The 25308-nt window shown below is 45.5% G+C and overlaps 1 protein-coding gene across 11 annotated transcripts in view; it reads left to right on the forward strand.

Annotated features, from left to right (window-relative positions):
* REV1 (REV1 DNA directed polymerase) overlaps window positions 1-25308 on the forward strand; it is an 83761-nt gene that overhangs the window by 50303 nt on the left and 8150 nt on the right. For 4 of the 11 annotated variants that reach the window (XR_015137383.1, XM_086327962.1, XM_086327961.1 and 1 more), the window contains 6 exons: window positions 3998-4106; window positions 9349-9477; window positions 12051-12205; window positions 14706-14825; window positions 21642-21862; window positions 22129-22301. Coding sequence is in view for 6 of the 11 variants with exons in the window: in XM_086327962.1 (XP_086184088.1) it covers window positions 3998-4106; window positions 9349-9477; window positions 12051-12205; window positions 14706-14825; window positions 21642-21862; window positions 22129-22301 (907 nt within the window). In the remaining 5 variants the exon portion in view is untranslated. The remainder of the gene's footprint in view (window positions 1-3997; window positions 4107-9348; window positions 9478-12050; window positions 12206-14705; window positions 14826-21641; window positions 21863-22128; window positions 22302-25308) is intronic. The other 7 variants (XR_015137384.1, XM_086327964.1, XM_086327963.1 and 4 more) reach the window with 3 other exon arrangements.

The raw sequence follows: 25308 nt of genomic DNA on the forward strand, positions 1-25308 counted from the left end.
TAATTGTATTGTGGTATTTGACAAGATGGGTTGTTGAAGTATTGGTAGCTTGGTTTTGTGGTAGGTTGGTTTTCCTTTTTGTCTTTTCTGTGTGGTATTAAAGATGCAGTCTAACATTCTGGTAAACAGGTAGGTTAAGAGAATGCACAGCACTTGTCACACTGGGCACTCAAGAAATTCTGAATGAGCTTTAAAGAGGGAAGACGCCTGTGCACGCTGCTCATAGTGTCTCTTGGCGCCCGACGCTCAGAGCTGCTCCCGTGGGCAGAGCCTTGTGTCTGCCCCTGTTAGGCAGTGTGCGTCCGGAGGTTTGGTCTTGGCAAGCAGCCTTCCTCAGAGTGGGGAGCTGGTCCTCTCGGGTCTTTCCTCCTGTCTCCAGTGATCTGACCATAAGCAGTTTGTAAGCAGAATTCTGACCTTGGTAATAACTTAATTGTCTTCCTCGGTGTAGCTGCTGGATTTTCATAAGCTCGTATAGCTCACATTCTCTCTGCCTCTTTAAGTATGAGTGGTAAACCAGAAAGTAAATATTAGAAGAAGTATTGAAGTTGCACTTGCCATTGAAAACTGTCAAAACTGGATTTTCCTGTCACTGGAAAAAGAGAATGTGATACTTTACCTTTTATACTCTCTCTGACTGGACATCATTCACTTCCATGTGTGTCCTACACTTTGGACCTGTTAGTGTCGTAACAGTATCTGCTGCATGTACCCTGAGTAGCTGTCCTTTGTTACAGATTGGGTGCAGTCAAGCTCACACCTGGAACTTGTTCTTCCGGTGCTTTTGTTCCTCTCTCTTTGTTACTCTTTGATCTTTCTTTCCCTGGGCCCTATAATTAGATAATGACACCAAATTTTAAAACGTTGAGGATCAATTTAGGAATTAGAATCTTTGCCTTCTGTACCGTAACTTTAAGAAAAAATTCAGTTCTAATGTTTTGTCTTACACATCTAGGCAAAGGTATTAGAGCCAAGAGCATCATTAGCCTTTTATAGGACCTCAGTTTCCTACTTGTCATGTTCAGGGACTCGGTCTGATCAGACCAGCGTGCCCAGGGTCTCCACCCCGGGCTTCTTTGCAGCTGCTCCTGAGCCATACTCAGCAGTGAGCCTTCTCATTGACCATCTCGAATTTGGAAATTCTCCCTTCCCAGATTCCAGAATGCAGGTGTTCCCTATCCCTTCAGCAACTTCAGTGTTCATTCTAAGAGCGACCAAAGTTTTAAATTGTATTAGCATAGATTTATTCTCAGCAATTTCTTTTTCACAGATGTGGGTCCTCTCCTCTGATTTCTCCAGCCGTCCCTGCACATACTCCATGTGCCCATCTGGTTTGTCAGGGTTTGATGAGCAGTCTTCTCCTTTGCCGTTCAGGGAGGACGGTGTGTCCCTGCATTTCCCCCGAACCTCCCACGAAGCAGCTCACTCCGCTCGTGGAGGCATTGTGCCCTGCCGCACTGTGGACTGGGTCAGTCCACCCAGAGCAGAGAACTTTGCAAGGCTCCCCAGGCAGGCCGCTGGGAGCAGGGACCACGGACAGCGTTCTCACCAGCAGCGCCACTTCTCCCTTAGGTGGGTTAACTAGCCCTTCGATAGAAGTCCCCTGACGCCCCAGCTCTTAAGGCGTGACTCATGGGTGCTGCTTTGAAAGGCAGCTGGTTGTGGCCAGTCAGGCTTCAGCTCTTCTTTTTTGGGTTAGTAGCAGCCACTATTGAACTGTCATACTGCTGCTAAGTCGCTTCAGTCGTGTCCGACTCTGTGCGACCCCAAAGATGGCAGCCTAGTGGCTCCCCCTGTCCCTGGGATTCTCCAGGCAAGAACACTGGAGTGGGTTGCCATTTCCTTCTCCAATGCATGAAAGTGAAAAGTGAAAGTGAAGTTGCTCAGTCATGTCTGACTCTTCACGACCCCATGGGCTGCAGCCTACCAGGCTGCTCCGTCCATGGAATTTTCCAGGCAAGAGTACTGGAGTGGGGTTCCATTGCCTTCTCCAGAACTGTCATACTAACAACCCTGAAATCCTTACAGATTTTCAGCTTAGAATAATGGACTATTAAAGCTGATACTTAGCCTTCCAAACCCCTTCAGGACACTGGGTCAACTGCTCTACATTCTGTCTTTAATTTGTCCTAGTATAGCGTATGTTCTGGAGAAGGCAGTGGCACCCCACTGCAGTACTCTCGCCTGGAAAATCCCATGGGTAGAGGAGCCTGGTGGGCTGCAGTCCATGGGGTCGCTAAGAGTCGGACACGATGGAGCAACTTCACTTTCACTTTTCCTTTCACGCATTGGAGAAGGAAATGGCAACCCACTCCAATGTTCTTGCCTGGAGAACCCCAGAACGGGGGAGCCTGGTGGGCTGCCGTCTCAGGGGTCGCACAGAGTCGGACACGACTGAAGTGACTTAGCAGCAGCAGCAGCAGCATAGCATATGTTCACTTCAGTTCAGTTCAGTTCAGTCTCTCAGTCATGTCCGACTCTTTGTGACCCCATGAATCGCAGCACGCCAGGCCTCCCTGTCCATCACCAACTCCCGGAGTTCACTCAAACTCACGTCCATCGAGTCAGTGATGCCATCCAGCCATCTCATCCTCTGTCGTCCCCTTCTCCTCCTGCCCCCAATCCCTCCCAACATCAGAGTCTTTTCCAGTGAGTCAACTCTTTGCTGAGGTGGCCAAAGTACTGGAGTTTCAGCTTCAGCATCATTCCTTCCAATGAACACCCAGGGCTGATCTCCTTTAGGATGGACTGGTTGGATCTCCTTGCAGTCCAAGGGACTCTCAGGAGTCTTCTCCAACACCACAGTTCAAAAGCATCAATTCTTTGGCACTCAGCCTTCTTCACAGTCCAACTTTCACATCCATACGTGACCACAGGAAAAACCACAGCCTTGACTAGACGGACATTACTTTGTTGGCAAGGTAGTGTCTCTGCTTTTCAATACGCTATCTAGGTTGGTCATAACTTTCCTTCCAAAGAGTAAGCGTCTTTTAATTTCATGGCTGCAGTCACCATCTGCAGTGATTTTGGAGTCATGCTGTTTCAGAAATCATGGCTCAGATTGTATGCTATGCTGATTTTGGATGCAGGTGGAATTTGACCCCATGAATATGCCAGTCCTCATACTTTGATTTGCATTTATGCTTCATGTGTGTGGGTGCTGGAACCCAGACTTGTCTGTGTTGTGTAGTCGGGTGAAATGTGTTGAGGGTCACTGAAGTCAGACCAGGAGGAGTTGTTTGTAAACCTTTGTTTGCCTGGCAGTGCTTTTCACTTGGCTGGTTTTTCATGGAATGTTATGTCTCTGAAATAAATAGAAACGAGATCCTGAGCTTGTTAGTGATGTGCTATTAACTCTGTGCTCTCAGTGTTTGTCTAGAATCAGCCCAAGCACTCTGTCTTATTTTACTGACTCATGATATTTTTCGTTCAGAATAGTACAACTATGAGAATAGATTTTTTTTAGAGCATATTCTTTTTGGGAACTCGGTGGTGTCCCAAGAGACGTAACTGAAGTTGTGTTTTAATCCATTTCTCACTCGCTGGTCATATCACAGGACGTGCTGTATCAGAAACCATAGCTCAGCTCGTATGCTCTGTCTAGACTGTGTGCTTTGGTGTTCTTGTGTGAAGCTGGAAGTTGGGAGAGCTGTGTCATCCTTTTGCAGCTGTAGGAAGGGGTTCATTATTCTTGTGCATCTCCAGAGACCTAAAGGGATGGTTTATATTTATCCTTTGGTATATGTCTCTTCAAACTGTTATTAAGATAGAACTGTATGTATTGTGATAAGTTCTTGATTGCTGGTAAAGGATATACTGGAAGTAAGCTATTTTAGAGTTTTAGATTTTCTTTTGTTAAATAATTAGGGGGTAAATGTCAGTTTATTCCAAATAAACTTGAACGTTTGTATATGAAATGAATGGTAAACAAACTTCTTGAATGAAAGTTAAGGAAAATCAGTTTTTAACATAAAATCATTCAATTTTATTTTTGAAGCAGAAATACCAGATCCATCAACGTGGGAGGGTCAAGATTCCGCACAGATAAATGGAATTGATTCTGTTTTGTCAAAGGCTGAAATCGCATCTTGTAGTTATGAAGCCAGGTATGTAGGCATTAAAGATGTTGTAATGCTTAATGAATAATTAATTTACTTCATTTCTTATATAATCTTTTGAAGTGGATTTAGATGGGTTAGTCAAGCCTGTGACTTAAATGTAACAAGTATGGAAAGAAGTCTTTCTAACCTTAATCCCTTCCATTTCCTTTTTTTTTTTTGCCTTCACAAATGCTTGGTAACTTTAAATAAATACTTCAGTGACCTGCTGAAGCAGTAGGTTCTGTGATGAAAACCAAAAGAAGCTGGACATTGTCATTTTTCAGTCGTCGTCTTTCGAAGCATAAGATTAAAGAATTAGATATTTTTGGGTGGAAGAGGGCCTTAGGGTCATCTGCTCTGATCGTTATTTCTTTCTGCCAGGAAAAATCCCTTGTTATTTAAACCTGGTACTCAGTATTTTTTTAAGTTATGTTAAAACTTGATTGCCTGTTAGGTCACAGCTCAGCAGTTCCGCCCTGGCACGCCTGGTCGTCTGCTCACTTACAAGCTGCGGTGCTGCCGGCCTGCCAGCATGAACCCTGATTACAGCCAGCTGTGTCAGTTCCAGAGGAAACAGATACATGTCACATGTTCCTCATAGTTTAGAAAAATGTTTTTAGAAATCGATTATTCAGGTTGTAAAAATGGAGTAATGATTAATGATTAAGTGATTAATTAAAAGAGCATTCATTATTTTTTTCTTCCTTGTTAACTGAACACAGACACTTTATAACACAGCAAGCATTTAGACTGTGTGTTAAAAAGCAAAGACATCACTTTGCTGACAAAGGCTCGCATAGTTAAGGCTGTGGTCTTTCCACTAGATGTGTATGGATGTGAGAGCTAGACGATAAAGAAGGCAGAGTGCCAAAGAATCGATGCTTTCCAACTGTGGTGTTGGAGAAGACTCTTGAGAGTCCCTTGACTGCACAGAGAGAAACTAGTCAATCTTAAAGGAAATCAATCCAAAATACTCTTTGGAAAGACTGATGGTGACGCTGAAGCTCCCGTGCTTTGGCCACCTGATGGGAACAGGTGAATCATTGGAAAAGACCCTCAGGCTGGGAAAGAAGGGCTGAAGACAGGAAAAGGGTGGCAGTGGGTGAGGTGGCTGGATGGCGTCACTGATCCAGTGGGCACAGACTTGGGCAAACTCAGGAGATGCTGAGGGACAGGGAAGCCTGTGAGTCGCAGTTCACGGGGTCATGACCAGGCAGACACGACTGAGCGACTGAACAGCAGCAACAAAGCTTTTGTCTCCACGTCATTGGCAAGTGTGGAAGCATTCACTGATTACAGAAGCAGGCTGAAGTCACATCGGATACGGTTTTAGTCCTTTTTTTGTTTGGTAGTGTCTTAATGGTTTTGTCATTCATACTTTTTAAACAATGAGATATAATTGACATGTAACATTAACCGTATACAACAACAACTTGATATATATAACAGTTTTCTTGATTTAAAGTTGGAGTTACTCAAGCAAGTCTCATCTGATCAAAAAAGGATCTTGACACATCATCTTCTAACCAGAATAGTTTGCTTAAAATCTTGCCAGTTATTTTATTAAAAGGATATTTAAGAAAAAAGGATTATATTCAAATCCTTTATGACATGTCAAGCTTTTACTCCCAGACTGACTTTGCTTTTCTCAGTGACAGAGTTATGTTTTAATCTTCTTCATTGTTCATTGATAATGTCGCCAAGGAATTAAAACTTTCTTTAATGAAAAAGATAATTAGATCTGAATGCACTGTGGATTACTGTGTTTTCATTAGTGCAGGAAGTTTGGAGCTGATTCTGTGCCGTGTGCAGTGGGCTAGTCTCCTCCCCCTGCTGAGTTTCGGGGTGGTGACAGACGGCATGCTCCTGGTGACCGGGCGTCGTGTTCTGCATCTCGAAGCTGTGAGGGATGCTTGCCCAGTCTTTGGGCTTGGCTGTTGGTGACGTGGAAGCCGCCTTCCTGTGCTGCCTCTGTAGGGTCTTGCCCCGTGCCCTGCGTTCCCTGCTGGATGCTGGTTGGGGAACGACTGCCAAGGTCGCCCCAGAGTTCGGAGTGTTGCCAGCTCCTGAGGTTTGGACTCCAGGCCTCTGTTGGTGTTTGGATAGGGCATTTGCATTGTACCACAGGTGGCGATCGTCAAGCTGAATATGTTGAGAATAATTGGAGTGATGATATACGAGGGCCAAATGCTGTGCAGCAAGCCATTTAAGTGTCACTTAGATGGCAAATGTTTCTTTTAAGGAGATGCAGAAAGTGGTGAAAACGAATTTGAGTGTAAGTTGGGGGGAAAGAAAAACATGAAACCTCCAACGATTGGGTTTGTGTCCTTTGATTATAATTTTTCATTTTCTAGGGTGCTCCTAATGAGGGTCTCTTGGATACCCTATTTTTTAAAGGCTATCTAACAGTTATATTTTCCTTCAGTGAGATTTTTTTTTTTTTAATATATTCGGAGTTGCATCAGAGAAACGTTTCTGGGCTTGGACTGGAGACTAGGTTATAGGGACGGTCATCCCAGTTTTAGGGCCTGGAGAGTTTTCAGTAGACGTGGACTTTGTAATAATGGGGTCAGCTAAGTATGGAGCATGACCGTAGAAGCCACAGGAAGGTAGAGTCTAATTCCACAAGTCAGGATTTGCATGCCTGTTATCTTTACTGACATTTACCATAGAGAACCTGGCAGGCTGTAGTCCATGGGGTCTCAAGAGTTGGACACGACTAAGTGACTAAACCACCATAGAGAACTAGTAATAGCTTTATCCACAACTAAGTTAGAAGGCAGATATGTGGATGGATAGATAGTGACATACAAATATCCTACAATTATCGATTTTAAGGAGCAAATAATTTCTAAACCTCCGTTTTCACCCTTTACGATCCTGAATCTGTGATGTGGCTGTCCTTCAGAATGTTGAATTGGCAGTGACAGTGATTTGATGGTTGGGGTTTTAACGTTGTCTACTGCAGCACCGGAGAAGGCAACGGCACCCCACTCCAGTACTCTTGCCTGGAAAATCCCATGGGCGGAGGAGCCTGGTGGGCTGCAGTCCATGGGGTCGCTGAGGGTCGGACACGACTGAGCGACTTCACTTTCACTTTTCACTTTCACGCATTGGAGAAGGAAATGGCAACCCACTCCAGTGTTCTTGCCTGGAGACTCCCAGGGACGGGGAAGCCTGGTGGGCTGCCGTCTATGGGGTCGCACAGAGTCGGACACGACTGAAGTGACTTAGCAATAGCAACTGTAGCACCAAGGACGCTTGTGTGAGCCCGCAGCTCAGAGAGGAAGGCGTGCGCCGCTCTCCCTGTGGGCCTGGCCGCGAGCACCTGTGCGGTCCTGGAGGCTGACCCTGCTTGCCGTGTCACTTTGACGGGCACAGACGTCATTGTAGTGAAGTCACCACAGACTGTTTTGTAATTGTCTTTACCTGTTTGTTATTATTTTTTGACCATGCTGCATGGCTTGTGGGATCTTAGTTCCCCAACCAGGGGTTGAACCCGGGCCCTCGGCAGTTAGAGTGCTGAATCCTCGCCACTGGATCGTCAGGGAAGTCCTGCTCATTTGTTTTATATGTCGCGAGCCTCCTTTCCCAACCACCGACTAGGATTGTTTTACTTCCCTGAGTCGTGGCAGGCCTCTTAGGTGTTTCCTTTTTTGTTCGTAACTTCCTTACAGTGTCTAGTGATCCCCAAGCACTTCTTTCTGGGATATCGGTACGCCTGAGTACGTAAGTTGATGTATTATATTTTTCTAAGTAATATGCCTGTGAAATTTTTTGTGTAGGTGAAAAATTTGAAAATGAAAGTACTGTAAATATAAGAATATAGTACTTATAGGAATTATGTAACACATTCCTTTAATTTATAAGTTTAGCTTTTACATGTTGAACCTGCATATCATGTTTTAAACTATTTGTGTGCTTCTACATAGCTTTGTAAACCATGATGCACGCACCCCCTGCCTCACAGTAAGGCCCGTGGGCTCGAGCCCGTCCCCCCGGCCTGTGCGGGTCATCCTGGTGGATGCCATGGGGTCCGCTTTGTTCCCTGTCTTCTGCCCACCACTTCACAATGGCGCCTGAGACATTGATTTTTGTTAAACGAGTGAGAGCATTGTTTTCTTTACTGTGATTTGTTAGTCATCTCTTCCTTTCCTGTCATTTTTCCCTCCTGTTAGATGTTTCTCATCTACTCTGGGCTTTGCAGTCTGATCATCCATTACTGTTTTATATACATTAAAAAAGTGTACCATTTCATCTCAGTAGCGTGGAGGATTCTTTTCCTCCTTGGTGCTCAGTGGTGGTCTGGGATGGTCAGGGAGCCGCAGGCCTCTCTATATTGAAGTCCGTGTTTCTTAAAAACAGGGACACCTCCGTACTAAGTACTGAGTACTGAGTGAGTACATGTTTACTGAGTGCAAACGTGAAGTAACCATGTGATGCATTTATCTAGAAGTATGTAATCTTGGGAAACACTGCTTATTGTTGTCTGCTTGTGTTTTTACTGGAAGATTTTCTTCTTGATTCATTGCAGAGTAGTAACATGGAATTTTACTCATTGTGCGTAATCCCATAATTACAGTTTTGTGCTGAATGCTCTAAATAACAAAGGCGATGTGGGGCACAGAGACATGTAGGAGATTTGAGATGTACCGTTTTCAATCAGGTCCCTCAAAGTTGTGGAGCCCTGGCTCCTGCCAGAGTGACGTCCCGCCGTGGCCACCGCTGTTGGCGTCTCGGCCACCGTGGAACTCACGCAGGCGCTTGGAGTCGGTCGCGGGGGAGCTGGGTGGTGACAGGATGAGTACACCCTGTCTGTCTCTTGCGCAGCGCTCACTGTTCTGTGTGGTTCTCTGTCTTTGGGGGATGAACTGTGGCTGAGCCAGGCCCTCGTTTGGGTCAGCAGACCTCCACAGCATGGTCCTGCTCTGGGGTGGTTGTGATGTTGCTGGCAGGGGATGCTCTGGCATCTGCAGAGGGGTCAGAGGTACGAGGCCCGGGAGATGTCTTTGAATAACATATTGGGCGTGTCTGTTGCGTCACTTACACTTATCTGACAGTTGTGGGATTCTCCTTTGTGGGGAAACAAACCTGTAAGCTTTCTCACTGCCTGGTTTTTACCTCTCCTGAGAGGGGAGTTAAATGACACTCGTGTGTCGATGGCTTGGGGAGATAGCAATATTTGACACTTGATTTGGCTTTTAAACATTGCAGGTCTAACCTCCCCTGTATTCTGTTGTCTCTCTAGACAAGTTGGCATTAGGAATGGAATGTATTTCGGGTACGCCAAACAGCTCTGTCCCAATCTCCAGGCGGTCCCTTATGATTTCCACGCGTATAAAGAGGTTGCACAAACGATGTACGAGACGCTGGCCAGGTATGTGCACCATACTCAGTCTCCCGTCCCTTGACTGCTCGTACCTGATACTGAGGGGGGACCCCCAGCTGCCTCAGCCTGTTGGAAACCCACCCCTCCGCCCCCTGGCACCCGGCCCCCTCCTTCCGTAAGCACCTCCAGGGCGAGGCTCAGGCCTGTTGGAAACCCCCTCCTCCGCCCCCGGCACCCGGCCCCCTCCTTCCGTAAGTACCTCCAGGGCGAGGCTCAGGCCTCGGGACACTTCTGTGGGGCTGGACCTGAGCTACTCGCCGGTGCTGCTGGGGGTCTGATCTTCTGTCCACATGATTCTTACTCAGTGGTTCCAGTTTTCCCTTCATGGAACCAGACAGATGAAAGATGGGAGTTTTTAACCTGGTTATTCTCTTTTATTAAATATGAGTTATAGTTTTGTTGAAAATTAAAACATGTAAAATATCATGTATGAAACGAGATGCCAGTCCAGGTTCAATGCACGATACTGGATGCTTGGGGCTAGTGCACTGGGACGACCCAGAGGGATGGTATGGGGAGGGAGGAGGGAGGAGGGTTCAGGATGGGGAGCACATGTATACCTGTGATGGATTCATTTTGATATTTGGCAAAACTAATACAATTATGTAAAGTTTAAAAATAAAATTAAAAAAAAAAACAAAAACTATAGATTCACAAGTAGAGACTCTTTCAAACCGTTTGTCCTCTGAAATCATTAGGTGTGCCAAATGTTAGCTTTTATAAAAATGTTTGGTGATACAGCTGGCCCTTGAACGACCTGGGGGCAGTGGGTGCTGTCCTCCACAAGGCGCAGAATCGTGTGTGGCCCACAGCCAGCTGTCTGTACCCGTGGCGTCTCCGTGCTGATGATCACGTAGCGCTCTTTGTATTCACTACTGAAAAACCCACGTATGAGCCACCCCTCAAGGTTCATACCACTGTTGTTCAAGGGTCGGCCGTAGTCTCCAGATAGGTGATTAGATGGCTTGAGAGAAGGAGATTTTGTTTTTTGAATATTTACAGTATACATATATTTAATGTTAATTCAAAACTCAAACTTTTAAATAAGTATATGGCAGGCCCCATATGCTCTAAAGTTAGCATATTTTCTCTCTAAAAGGCCAGGTAAGGTCATTGTCCCAGCCGCTGAGCTCTGTCAAGGGCAGCGGGCACAGCCGCCGGCGAGGTGTGGGTGGACACCGGTCAGCCCTTGGGCTGTGCTGGTGTTCTGAGGGAGATGGCTCGCCTCTCGTCACTGTTCCCTCTCCTGTTTATGGAGCATCTACCATGTGCAGACAACTGTCGATGCCGCCAGTCCTGCAGGAGAGGGACCCCGCCTTTGGGGGGCTGCCTTTAACGGAGCGCGAACCTCAGAGGGCCAGGGAAGCTCTCTGCCATCGGTGTGTGGACTTAGGGCTGGGGGTAGCCAGTTCTCACGCAGCTGTCCTAAGACCCCAAACACGGGGCTGGCCGTCCTGTTAGCAGGTGGAGCCTGTGCTTGTTGGGTCCCCCCCAGAGCTGTGGTCAGGCGCAGCGGCCCACAAGGACTGCAGGCAGGTCTGAGCTGGTGCTGCCGCCTGTGGTTACGGAGCCGGAGCGGCCCGCAGGCTGAACCGCAGGGTGGGGACGTCGCGCACACTGTCGTGTGGTTTGGGTTGGTGGAGACGTTTTCAGTGGCCACGTGGCTGTTCTTTGAGCCAAAGATTCCATTATTCTCCTGCGCCCTTTGGACATCCCTCCTCAGGGCAGCTTTCGTTTCAGGACACCCTCTGCTCTGACAGATTGCTCCCTGGAGTTAATCCAAGACAGACCACTCATCTCTTAAATGATTGTGGATAGTAATTAGTCTGATTCACAACCTGCAGTGAGTTGTGGTGAGAGGTGAGGGCTGGCCCCCTGATACTTCACCAGGTGGATTATTGAAGATCTGTTTCTCGTCCTGAGGCCTCTGCTGGCCTGTGGTCCACGTATTTAATGAACATCAGAGCCACACAACAGCTTTTCTCTTCCTTTTCCTTTCCTCTGATGAACCGAAACAGTGCTCTGTGTACGTAGATCCTGACCAAAAACAGCAACAACCAAAACCAAAGCCCGCAGTGTTTCCATCTGAAGAGAATGTCAGTGGTGTCCTTCTAGACGGGCACGTGGCTGACTGGCCATCATATCCTGCTCTATCCTGGGCATTTGTGTTCAGGAGACAATCAATTGCTTGATTTGTGTGGTTTTTCTCTTCCTCAGGGATTCTGGTAAAACATGTTTGAATATGTTTAAAATTAAATGTTGTGACAGTTCTAATTGACTCAATACTTTCCATATATTCAAAGGTTTATGGAGGTGTTCTCAGTGTAGAGGAATTGAAATGATCATTTCTGTTGTATTTTTGGTAGTTAATATGGAAAAAAATACTGATGAACTTTGCAGTTAGAGGTTAAGTGACTTGAGCCAGTTCAGTTAAAATGCTAACACTTTCAGCATCTTAAGTCTCATAAGGGAATGCTGGAGAAGGCGGCCGTGGGAAGCCTGTGTGGCCGGGCATGTGTTAAGCATGGCTGCGCCTTGGCGCCTCTGCTCTGTGTTGGCAGCTACACACACGACATCGAAGCCGTCAGCTGTGATGAAGCCCTGGTAGACATCACCGAGATCCTCGCCGAGACCAGACTCACGCCTGACGAGTTTGCGAATGCTGTCCGCATGGAAATTAAGGACCAGACCAAATGTGCTGCCTCTGTGGGGATCGGTCAGTAGCTGGCGCCTCTCGCACTGCTCGTTGTGGTCGGAGCCTCGCTCTAGGAGCACTGGGCCCCAGTTAACTTTAGTTTTTAGGTTTTGTTTTTATCACTTTCCTGTTTAGGCCTCCACTTCTGAGACGGTACTTAGTGTGGCTCATAGGCGAAGCCTGAGATCAAACTGTTGGAAGTGTTAGTAAGTGGTTAATAACATCTTTAGAGTACACAAGTTGGAATATTTCTTTTCCCTCAAAAATGGGGAGAACAGAATTCAGTATTTGTCAACACTGTTATTGTTCTCATGTGAACAGAGGCTCTGTTTATAGCCGTGCAGTGGGGCTGGGTTTGGAGTTCCGTGTTGCTGAGTCTTGCAGGAACTCCATTCCTCTCTGACGCTCCCTGGGGCCCTCAGCCAACCCTGTCTTCACTGTCTGCAGAAGTCAGCAGTGTTGCCATGTGCCCGCCCCGTCATCTGTGCTTCTCCTGGGTTCTCCCACGGTGTGCTCTGGAGTCCCCCGTGTCGCCCTCGGCCTCCCTGCGTGCCTCCTCCTCTCTGAGCACACACGGTGCCTCTGCTAACTGAAGATCTTGATTGCTTGTGTGGTCCTCGCAGGGTGACCTGAGAGAGCACCAGGTCTAGATCTGGAGGCTAAAGTGGGAGGGAACGGGCTTCTCAGCTCCTCTGCTGCGGTGTGTGTGAGTGTGGCTAGGAGGTTGGGCTTCTGGCGGGGTGTGTGAGGCGGGCTCCCAGGAACCGGAAGCTGCTTGCCGTCTTCAGGAGTGAACCAGCCCTGGGAAGGCAGGTGCTCCCTGTCAGGCGGGGCTTTTAAGAAGTCAGAACATCATGAGCCCCAGACAATACTGGTTGGCCAGAAAGTTTGTTTGGGTTTTTCCGTAAGATGTAACAGGAAAACCTGAAGAGACTTTTTGGCCCACCCAATGCAAAGCAGGTTAACAGCATCCCTCCGCAGCAGCATCCGTCCCCAGCAGGCCTGTGCTTGGGCTCCTGGGTGTGGCCTGCAGACCCCGTCAGCATTCGTTTAGGGCTTGCCTCCTGGAGTCCGCTGTCATTAGGCACAGGGTTAGTTTTCGTTTTTAATTGTATTTATTTTAAATGTACAAGTGGGATGGTACGAATATGTTCTTTTAAGTTCAAGCACATAATTAAGACAAAAGTCCCAAATGACGTGTCTACTTCTCAGCCCTCTTTTTCTTCACAGCTCACCACTTTTATCATTTGGGTGTGCCTTTGTGACTTTTCCTCTTCTTAAATATTTTTACATTTACCCTAGGAAAACACATTGTTTTTAAATGAGTTTCCCATAAAACTAAGACATGTCCTTTATAGAAGCCTTCTGTAGTTTGTGGAGATTTTGTTATTTACACGGAAGTTCATCTGACCCCACACTGAGATGTTTCTCAGCTGCCCGACGCCTTCTCTGGCCCCGGTAGCCTTCCCTGCTCCGCGTTAATATCTGTGTCCACTGACACACCTTGGACCTCCCTGTCTGTCTGCCTTCTTTTCTAAGACACTCATACCTGCAGTTCTGCGCCCACATTCTGATCATATAGTGAGACATCTGGTTTTGGGGGCTCCCCGCAGTCCAGTGGCATTGCTTTGGCCTTATTTCTCCCTAGTGTGGATCCACTGGTTGGTAAAATGAGGGACTTCCCTGGCTGTCCAGTGGTTAGCGCTCTGAACGTTCACTGCCGTGGGCCCAGTTCAGTCCCTGGTTGGGGAACTAAGATCCTGCAAGCTGCACGGTGTGGCCAGAAACACAAAGATTGTTTGGTAAAATGAGCTGATTGCTGATGATTGCCTGCCTGTGGACCTCTAGTCTTTGATCAGGATTGTTTTCTCTGCTCCTTTACCTGGGTGGGAGATGCTGAAACGTCACACATTTGGGAACAAAAGGAAGCCTCTGTCCAGGAACCATGGTGGTTATAATCTGTAATACCTAACAGAATTCTGCCAGTTTTTGTATTGTGCTTAAAATGACCACTTCCCGGTGGTCTAGGGGCTAAGACCCTGTGCTCCCAATGCAGAGGGCCGGGGTTCTGTCCCTGGTCAGGAAACTATCCCATGTGCTACAACTAAAGACCCCCACGCTACATCTAAGACCCGGCACAGACAAGTAAATATTTTAAATATTGGAGCTTCCCTGATGGATCCGTGGTAAAGTATCCACCTGGAATGCAGGAGACATGTACAGGATATGTGGCTTTGATCCCTGGGTTGGGAAGATATTCCTGGAGAAGGAAATGGCAACCCACTCCACTATTCTTGCCTGGAAAATCCTACGGATAGAGGAGCCTGGAGGGCTACCGTCCATAGGGTTGCAAAAGAGTCAGACATGACTTAGCAACTCAGCACAGTGGCAGATTATTTTCATTCTTTTCAGAAATCTGGTAGATAACCTATCTGTAGATGTCTTTGTTAGGAAATTTTGAAAATAATTGTGACTATTTCTTAAATGACTTTTCTTTTTTTTTAAAAAAATTTTTTTATAGGTTCTAATATTCTACTGGCTAGAATGGCAACTAGAAAAGCAAAACCAGATGGCCAATACCACTTAAAACCAGAAGAAGTAGATGATTTTATCAGAGGTCAGCTAGTTACTAACCTACCAGGTAAATATAGAGCATCTCTTTTTAACTTTTATTTGTTGTAAATATTCATCGGTGCTTTGTATAGACGTATAATGTATCTCTCTTTTCCAAAACATGATTTAAATTTTTTTTTTCTAATTTTATTTTATTTTTAAACTTTACATAATTGTATTAGTTTTGATTTAAATTTTTTTAATCTTTATTGTGTGCCATGGTAAACAAAATTCACAACACCACAGTAAATACCCCTTCAGTTGATTTATCAGAACCTTAATATAGTAGTTTTGCCTCTCGTGTGTTTTATTTCAAGTATTTAAGTATTTCTAAAGTACCAAGGTCAAGGAATTCTAAGAAGTCATATTTAAGAGAATATGATGAAACTGACTTTTGATCCTTTAAATAAATCAGAACTGAAATAGTTAGTGTACATATAGGCCCAAGATAAAGTTTTGACAGTTGATTCCCCTGTTTACAAAATTGTCCTGCCAAGCTAGCAATATGTTTCTGAGTTTAGTAAGCAAGTAGTTTTAAAAGTAGAAAATATTTGAAGCATATCAGGAAGAAGAAAACCTAAAACGAAGTATTAAGTTCTGTTAACTCAGGAGTGAAATGTCTAGAAGGGCACACCTTCCTCCCCACTGGGCGGCACGGCTAGTTACTGTGCTCTTCTGTGCCTGGCTGCCCGAGCGTGCAGAGCTCTTCTCTACGGAAAAATCATCAAGTGTAACCAGCTATAAAGGGAAAATCGTTGCCCTTTGAGGCCCTTGAACAGGTGTAAATTTTGTGTGTAGGGAATTCACTTCACTTTTATTAAATATTTAGACATGCTTTCTATGGTGATACCTCTTTCTAAGAAAGTTCTTTCTGTAAAGCAATTATCCTTCAATTAAAAAATAAATTTTAAAAAGAAATTTCTCTGAAGCTTATAGTAATCCATGATACCATTTCAGATAATCCTGTCCACTTTTTGTAAAGCAGCTTGTGTTAGCTTCACAAAACTCCTGTGTATTTGTGGTGGGAACATTCAAGACAGTATATTTTTAGGGAAAGTTTGTTAAAAGGTTCAGTGGTATTTTTGAATCCATGTTCTTAAGCCTAAGAAGTATCTGTTATAGGCCAAAGTTATTAAAGGACCCAAATACCATTTTATGATGGGTTAGTTTTAAAGCCACTTGACTCCCTAGTAAATAAATCTAAGAATGTGCTTAATGAAACTATAAGCCATGCCCTGTGGGGCCACCCAAGACGGGCGGGTCATGGTGGAGAGGTCTGACAAAACATGGTCCACCGGAGGAGGGAATGGCAAACCACTTCAGTATTCTTGCCTCGAGAACCCCATAAACAGTACAACAAGGCAAAAAGTAGGACACTGAAAGATGCACTCCCCAGGTCAGTAGGTGCTCAATATGCTACTGGAGACCAGTGGAGAAATAACTCCAGAAAGAATGAAGAGACGGAGCCAAAGCAAAAACGACACCCTGTTGTGGGTGTGACTGGTGATGGGAGTGAAGTCCGGTGCTGTCAAGAGCATCGTTGCATAGGAACCTGGAACGTCAGGTCCATGAATCAAGGCAAATTGGAAGTGGTCAAACAGGAGATGACAGGAGTGAACATCAACATTTAGGAATCAGCGAACTAAAATGGACTGGAATGGGTGAATTTAACTCAGATGACCGTTATATCTACTACTATGGGCAAGAATCTCTTAGAAGAAACGAAGTAGCCATCATAGTCAACAGAAGAGTCCAAAATGCAGTACTTGCGTGCGATCTCAAAAACAACAGAATGATTTCTGTTTGTTTCCAAGGCAAACCATTCAATATCACAGTAATCCAAGTCTATGCCCCAACCAGTAGTGCTGAAGAAGCTGAAGTTGAACTGTTCTGTGAAGACCTACCAGACTTTATAGAACTAACACCCAAAAAAGACGTCCTTTTCATTATAGGGAACTGGAATGCAAAAGTAAGAAGTCAAGAAATACCTAGAGTAACAGGCAAATTTGGCCTTGGAGTATATAAAACGAAGCAGGGCAAAGGCAAATAGAGTTTTGCCAAGAGAACTCAGTGGTCATAGCAAACACACTCTTCCCAACAACACAAGAGAAGACTCTACACATGAACATCACCAGATGGTCAATACTGAAATCAGATTGATTATATTCTTTGCAGCCAAAGATGGAGAAGCTCTGTACAGTCAACAAAAACAAGACCAGGAGCTGACTGTGGGTCAGATCATGAACTCCTTATTGCCAAATTCAGACTTAAATTGAAGAAAGTAGGGACAACCACCAGACCATTTTTGTATGACCTAAATCAAATCCCTTACAATTATACAGTGGAAGAGACATTAGAGTCAAGGGATTAGATCTGATGGAGTGCCTGAAGAACTATGGACAGAGGTCCGTGACATGTGCAGGAGGCAGGGATCAAGACCATCCCCAGGGAAAAGAAATGACTACAGCCAAAATGGCTGTCTGGGGAGGCCTTACAAACAGCTGTGAAAAGAAGAGAAGCGAAAAGCAAGGGAGAAAATGAAGGATACAAGCAACTGAATGCAGAGTTCCAAATAGCAAGAAGAGATAAGAAAGCCTGAAGCAAAGAAATAGAGGAAAACAACAGAATGGGAAAGACTAGGGATCTTTTCGAGAAAATCAGAGATAGCAAGGGAACATTTCATGCAAAGATGGGCTCAATAAAGGACAGAAATGGTATGGACCTAACAGAAGCAGAAGATATTAGGAAGAGGTGGCAAGAATACACAGAAGAACTGTACAAAAAAGATCTTCATGACTCAGATAATCACAATGGTGTGATCACTCACCTAGAGCCAGACATCCTGGAACACGAAGTCAAGTGGGCCTTCGAAGCATCACTACGAACAAAGCTAGCGGAGGTGATGGAATTCTGGTTGAGCTATTTCAAATCCTAAAAGATGATGTTGTGAAAGTGCTGCACTCAATATGCCAGCAAATTTGGAAAACTCAGCAGTGGCCTCAGGACTGGAAAAGGTCAGTTTTCATTCCAATCCCGAGGAAAGGCATTGTCAGGGAATGCTCAAATTACTGCACAATTGCACTCATCTCACCCGCTAGTAAAGTGATGCTCAAAATTCTCCAAGCCAGGCTTCAACAGTTCGTAAACTGTGAGCTTCCAGATGTTCAAGCTGGTTTTAGAAAAGGCAGAGGAACCAGAGAGCAAATTGCCAACATCACACTGGATCATGGAAAAAGCAAGAGAGTTCCGGAAAAACATCTATTTCTGCTTTATTGACTATGCCAAAGCCTTTGACTGTGTGGATCACAACAAACTGGAAAATTCTGAAAGAGATGGGAATACCAGACCACCTGACCTACCTCCTGGGAAATCTGTATGCAGGTCAAGAAGCAACAGTTAGAACTGGACATGGAACAACAGACTGGTTCCAAATCAGGAAAGGAGTACGTAAAGGCTGCATATTGTCACCCTGCTTATTTAACTTATATGCAGAGTACATCATGAGAAATGCCAGGCTAAATGAAGCACAAGCTGGAATCAAGATTGCTAGGAGAAATAGCAATAACCTCAGATTTGCAGATGATACCACCCTTAATGGCAGAAAGTGAAGAAGAACTGAAGAGCTTCTTGATGAAAGTGAAAGAGGGGAGTGAAAAAGTTGGCTTAAAACTCAACATTCAGAAAACTGATATCATGGCATCTGGTCCAATCTCTTCACGGCAAATAAATAGGGAAACAGTGAGAGACTTTGTTTTTTTGGACCCCAAAATCACTGCAGGTGGTGAGTGCAACCATGAAATTAAAAAAGAATCGCTCCATGGAAGAAAAGCTATGATCAATCTAGACAGCGTATTAAAAAACATAGACATTCCTTTGCCAAAAGAGGTCCATGTAGTCAAAGCTATGGTTTTTCCAGTAGTCATGTATGGATTTGAGAGTTGCATTATAAAGAAAGCAGAGTGCCAAAGAATTGATGCTTTTGAACTGTCGTGTTGGAGAAGACTCTTGAGAGTCCCTTGAACTGCAAGGAGATCCAACCAGTCCATCCTAAAGGAAGTCAGTCCTGAATATTCATTGGAAGGACTGATGCTGAAGCTGAAACTCTGATACTTTGGCCACCTGAAGGGAAGAACTGACTCACTAGAAAAGACCCTGATGCTGGGAAAGATGGAAGGTGGGAAGAGAGGGGGACGATAGAGGATGAGAGGGTTGGATGGCATCACTGACTTGATTGACATGAGTTTGAGTAAGCTCCAGGAGTTGGTGATAGGCAGGGAGGCCTGGCGTGTTGCAATTCATGGGGTCGCGAAGAGTCGGACACAGCTGAGCGACTGAACTGAAGAATGTGTTAGTACCAGAAACGTGAAATACAACATTAACACATCTTATTGCAGTTTTATATAAGAAGGAACCAGTGTATTTTAAGTGCATGTGGAATCTGAGTTCGATTATGATACTGGTTCTATTAGTTTGCTAAAACAGCCATAAGAAAACACCACAGATTGCATGACTTAAACAACAGATATTTATTCCCTCAAGATCTTGGAGACTAGAAGTCCACAATTGAATTGTCAACAGGTTGGGTTTCTTCTGAGGTCTCTCCTGTTGGCTTGTAGGTGGCTGTCTTCTCAACATGGTGTTCTCTCTTTGTGCGTCTGTGTCCTGATCTCTTCTTATAGGGATACCAGGGATGCTGGATTAGGGCCCGCGTATATGACCTGTTGTTAGTGTAATTTCCTTTATGAAGGACCTTTCTCCAATTAGTCATGTTCTGAGATGCTGGGAATTATGATTTCAGCACAGGAATCTTGAGATTCTGGATGCAGTTCCATCCATAGCACCGTCTTCATACTGCATCATTTTTGTAAGGTTTATTTGTTGGGTTTGGGTTTTTTTTAAAACAGAAATAGAGTTTACCTTTCACCTTCGTTTGCTTCATGGTCGGAAGGACTTGACGTTTTGAAGGGCAAGTGTGCGGTTATGTGTCCTGGCTGAATCCTTCGGCACAGCCTTGAATTTCCAGAGACAGCTGAGATGCGGGGAAGCGGGGCAGCCAGGATGCACTTCCTCCCCCAAACCACCTTCTCATGCTGCCCCTCTCTGCTTCAGAAGCGGCTTGTAGCCAGCTGTGGCCACCCGGAATTGTCCATGAGATTTTTACATGTAACACTACTGACTTTTATAAAAGTCCTCAAATTTATTATTGGACAGGCTTTAGAGCTTTTTAGTATGTAAAATGTCAGCATTTTCAGTTGTTATCCCTGCCCTGAGCTGGTAACTCATCTAAAATACGAGCTGTTCCTTTGGAAACGGGTTTCACATATGTACAGGAGACTAGGCAGTAAAAGTTTCTGAGAATTCTTACAAAGAAGCAGCTATTTATCTTGTTAAAAATTAGCAATTTCCCAGGTGGCACTCGTAAAGAACCCACCTGCCAATGCAGGAGACATGGGAGACGCAGCTTCAGTCCCTGGGTCAGGAAGATCCGCTGGAGGAGGGCATGGCAACTCCAGTGTTCTTGCCTGGAGAATCTCATGGACAGAGGAGCCTGGTGGGCAGCACGACCGCAGCAGCTCAGCACACGTGTGCACACCGGCTGCTACTGCCTGATCATTCTCTCTTTAGGGCTTCCCCGGTGGCTCATCAGTAAAGACCCTGCTTGCGGTGCAGGAGGCGAGGGTTCAGTCCCTGGGTCGGGAAGATCTCCTGGAGAAGGGAATGGCAACCTCCCCTTACATTCGGTTAGGTTTCAGGAAAACTCTGGTCTTTCTGTGCACAGTGTCCCAAGTTCGCACTTGGTCTCCGTTCTGACTTGAGCTTTAAGGTGGCACACGGGCAGTGCAGCGCCCTGAGCGCCTCTCACCTGACGTCATCAGGGGGCAGGTTGTCTTGAGTCACACGTGTCCCTCGCCCCCTTCCGTGGCTGTGTACCTTTTATAAGGTGGTCCACCTCCCTCCTAACCATGTGTCCACATAATGGCTATAAGAGGTTCCCCTTGCAGAACCTGGACGGACAAGGCCACTCAGAGAACTGGAGACAGAAGTAGTGGAGGGTGGGCCAGGACCCTGCAGGAGACCAGAACCTCAGTCTGAACTGCTGAGGGACTTACGGATCTTGTCATGTGGAGACCATGTTCATAAGCGTTCAGCACCCTTTGGATGAGGCTTCACCTTGCAGATGGTGACGAGGGGACTGCTGGGTGCCGGCCTGGCTGCAGGAAACTCACTGCCTTTCTAGGGAGATAGGCCTCGTTTGTACAAGACTTCTGCCTGTCCTCCGCTCGCTGCCACTTGGCTCAAGAAGCATCATCCCACGTCACTTGTGCCACCTTGTTTGGTATGAGAGCATGTGGGCACGCGCCTGTCATGACTTCTGGTTCTAGTTCCCGTTCAAAGAAAACGTGGCTGAAGCCACTGAGAAGTGTGATTGCCAAAACCATGACAGAATCCCTCACATTGCCGGGCCTCCTAGAATGTAGTCATGCTGTAGACCAGCTTAAGCCAGTGTGTGACTTAGTTGATTTTGTGACTAAGATAGAAAACTTGATTACTCAGTAATAAATAAAAATCACTCTTTTTGGAAAACTAACTGACTAATACCCATTTGAGAAGTTCTGGCTCACCTGTAGGTGGAGTCCAAATTGAGAAGCAGTGTCTGGAAATAACTTTCTAGTATGATTGGCACTAAAAAAAATTCTAAATCTGTGAGCTGCTTCAGTGGTGTCACTTCAGAACTTTCAGGGAGAGTACTTTAAACAGATGTTTGCGCGTGAGCGGTCATTTCATGTCACGGAGTTGTTTTTAATAGTTTACATGCCGAATTAAGGAACTGTCCCTTTCCTAGGAGTTGGACGTTCCATGGAATCCAAGCTGATGTCTTTGGGGATTAGGACGTGTGGAGACTTGCAGTATATGACCATGGCCAAACTCCAGAAAGAATTTGGTTCCAAAACTGGTCAGATGCTTTATAGGTTCTGCCGAGGTTTGGACGACAGACCAGTTCGCACTGAAAAGGAAAGAAAATCTATTTCAGCTGAGATCAACTATGGAATAAGGTTTTCCCAGGTACTGATCTCCTCACAGGTTTTAGCTTCTGTTTTTCATATTTGCACATAGTCCTGTCTCCCCAGCTAGACCATAGACTATTGACACTTGAAATGAAGCCTTAAAACCCTTGCCGTTCCCAGAGCTGGCAGAACGTATGTTCTTAACTAGAGCAGACAGTGCAGTAGATCATCACATGTTAAATGTGGAAGGTTAATATACTTGAAAACAACCATTAGGCGCAAAGGAAAATAACATGGGTATTTTCTATGTTTATCTTTCTGTAGCCAAAAGAAGCAGAAGCTTTTCTTCTGAGTCTTTCAGAAGAAATTCAGCGGCGCCTTGAAGCTGTAGGCATGAAGGGTAAACGCCTGACTCTCAAAATCATGGTACGGAAGCCGGGAGCCCCTGTAGAATCCGCCAAATATGGAGGCCATGGCATTTGTGACATCACCACCAGGTAAGCCTACTAATAAAAAGGACATTAGATATTGATATTTCATTACAGGTCGTTGTAATGAATGGAAAATGACAGAAAAACAACAAGGAAAAGTGTGCCCAAAGAGCTGCAGACACTGACGCTCCTGGGTGTCGTGCAGAGCCAGGTCTTGGCCCCCGGCCGTGGAACGGCCCTGCGGGCCAGGTCGCCCCAGCCTGTCGGCGTGTCCGACGGGGCAGGCTGTCCTATCCTTGGGGTCTGCAGGCCGTGGCTTCGGTGCAGGGACAGGAAGCGGGTGCTTGTGGGCTTGGTGGGAAGGTCCCGTGGGGAAGCATCAGTGCAGTTACTCAGAAAATGATTGCAGTGAGGACTTTATTTCATTTAGGGAGGTGTGATTTCTTTCTTGTGAAAAGATTAATCATAGTAGTCTCTGGAAATTGGTAGAAAGCATTTTAAAACCCTATTTTTTTAAATGTGAGGGCCACTAATATGAGACTGATGTTAAGGTCTGGCCTCATATGTAAGGCCAATATGAAAATACCTAATTTTGTATGCCATTTATACTATACAGGACACTGTATTGTAAAGCTCTGGTTGACTGACAGGTAAATTAAAATACAGTGTAGTAGTTTCTTCTTGCTATCTACTCAATTTTAAATACGTTACAGTTTCTTAGAACTCTGTATTTTGGTGCATTCAGGAGTACCTAGGAGCTGAGTCTGTCTAAGCTCAGTGAGAAAATCTGCCTTCATTTAAGCCTTTTTGGAAAAATCCAGATATTCCAAAAAATCTAGTTACCAACACAACATTAAAAATTGGGATTTTAACTATACTCTATGCTGCTGCTAAGTCACTTCAGTCGTGTCTGACTCTCTGTGACCCCATAGATGGCAGCCCACCAGGCTCCCCTGTCCCTGGGATTCTCCAGGCAAGAACACTGGAGTGGGTTGCCATTTCCTTCTCCAATGCATGAAAGTGAAAAGTGAAAGCGAAGTAGCTCAGTCGTGTCCGACAGTCATGTCCGACTCTTCGAGACCCCATGGACTGCAGCCTACCAGGCTCCTCCATCCATGGGATTTACCAGGCAAGAGGACTGGAGTTGGGTGCCATCGCCTTCCCCCCGCAATTCAATAATAATATTCATTCAGCGTTTTTGTATGCACTTATCTGCTTGCTGTTACTGGTATTTGTTCATTTTTGTCCTATTTAACTTAAAAAGTTTTATTTTGAAAAACATACACATGTAAGCAGAGAACAGTGTCCTGAAGCCCTCACCCCGAGTCCCACGGTCGCTGCTGGGCCCTGCGCCACCACCGGCCCCCAGCTGTTCTGGAGTGGCTCTCAGAGACCGAACCGTTTCCTCCATGGGTTTCCAGGTGTTTATCTCTGACAAGACTCTGCTTTAGTGAACACAGGACAGCTCAAAAGCTGCCTGCATCGCTGGCAGTAAAGTGCTCATTTCACCATGCCCTTTACCTTTGGGTAAGACATGCTTTGCTTCGAGCATTTACCTGATAGCTATTGACTGTTTGTACGTGAACTGCTGGCACATGGGCGCCTCTGGACTCTTAGTAGGACGTGCAGGCCAGGGGGCTTCACTGGGCCTTTACCTTTATGTAAGGCATGACAATGCATGATAATTACACTTTGTAAACTGAGAGTAGTGTCACTTTATAAATATGTTGATCAATTGTAAGCCATTCATTTCAGCCTTACATTTTGGGGGTATTATAACTGCCTAAGAGAAGCTTTAGGTAAGAGCTTCTGAAATATTATAATACTGATCCTGTATTTCCTGTAACTTAGGGGATGATAAACTACTTCCTGTGGCCCACATCCGGCCTGTGGCCTGTTTTTACATGATTTGTGGTAACTAAGAGTGATTTTTATATGAAAGTTTGTATAAAATAGAGACTATGTGAAAGAGACGACAGAGTGTAAGCTCCCAGACGTGTTGTAGTTAGGAGTCTGGTGTGCCTGCATGAATTCAGTGTGTGATCATTTTGTGACCTCAGACTCCCTGCAGGCATGTGCCTCACGTGTTAAGAGACTGTCACTGCAATGACAAGTTTTGTAAGTCAGAGAGCCACGTGGAGATTGAGATCTGTGGCTTCATTACCACTTAGGGAAATTTTTCTCATAACAGTTCCCTTTTGGAAAAAGAAGTTTTCCTTCTGGGGGTTCTTTTGTGTATGTGTTTATTTTGGATTGTATATGTGTTTTTTAAAGTGATTAATTGAAAAGGTCAAATAACAGCTTCTAGCCCCTTGCCCCTCTCCTCTCCCCGGTTCCGATCACCGTTCTTCTTTTGTGGTTCCTTTTGATACTCACACCCATAGTTTTCCAAAATGTCAGCAGAGTCTGCAGTAGCAGCGGGCTTACCGCTTCCTCCTGTTGCTGCCGTCCTCGTGTTCCGTTTGCCCCGGTAGACCTGGTGGGTTTCGGTTCGGCCCATCCAGTGTGCCACTGTTAGGATGCGCGTGTATCCACATACCCCGTACTGTCCACTGGGCTAACCTTTCCTTTCCTTTTGATTGCATTTCTCTTCAAGTTACTGAGCATCCGGTTTTGCTGTTTTGTGAATTTACCACTGAGTTTACCCCCAAACTCCCTTGCAGTGTGACTGTGTTTCAGCACATCCACAGGTCCGTTACTGGTTTTGACCTCTTTTCTTAGAGGCCTGTGTCTTGGGGCAGCCCAGCCTGCTACTCCAGTCGGAGTTCGTTTTAAGAGTTGCTGAAAAGTTGGAGTTGTGAGATGGCCTTTTTCTGTGTGGATCCATTTTGTCCCTGATCTGCTCAGAGCTTGAGCAAGAATTCACGGGTGTAAACCCATCTCTGCTCATACTCACCGGTTTGCTGACCTAAAGTATAAACATAACTTAGCAATTGTCCTTCCTCAGATAAAGAACGGAGAAGGCGATGGCACCCCACTCCAGTACTCTTGCCTGGAAAATCCCATGGACGGAGGAGCCTGGTAGGCTGCAGTCCATGGGGTCGCTGAGGGTCGGACACGACTGAGCGACTTC

Source organism: Bos grunniens, chromosome 11 (assembly GCF_055505025.1).
Source record: "Bos grunniens cultivar Pamir isolate PY7600 chromosome 11, Bosgru_T2T1.0, whole genome shotgun sequence".
Taxonomy (NCBI): Eukaryota; Metazoa; Chordata; class Mammalia; order Artiodactyla; family Bovidae; genus Bos; species Bos grunniens.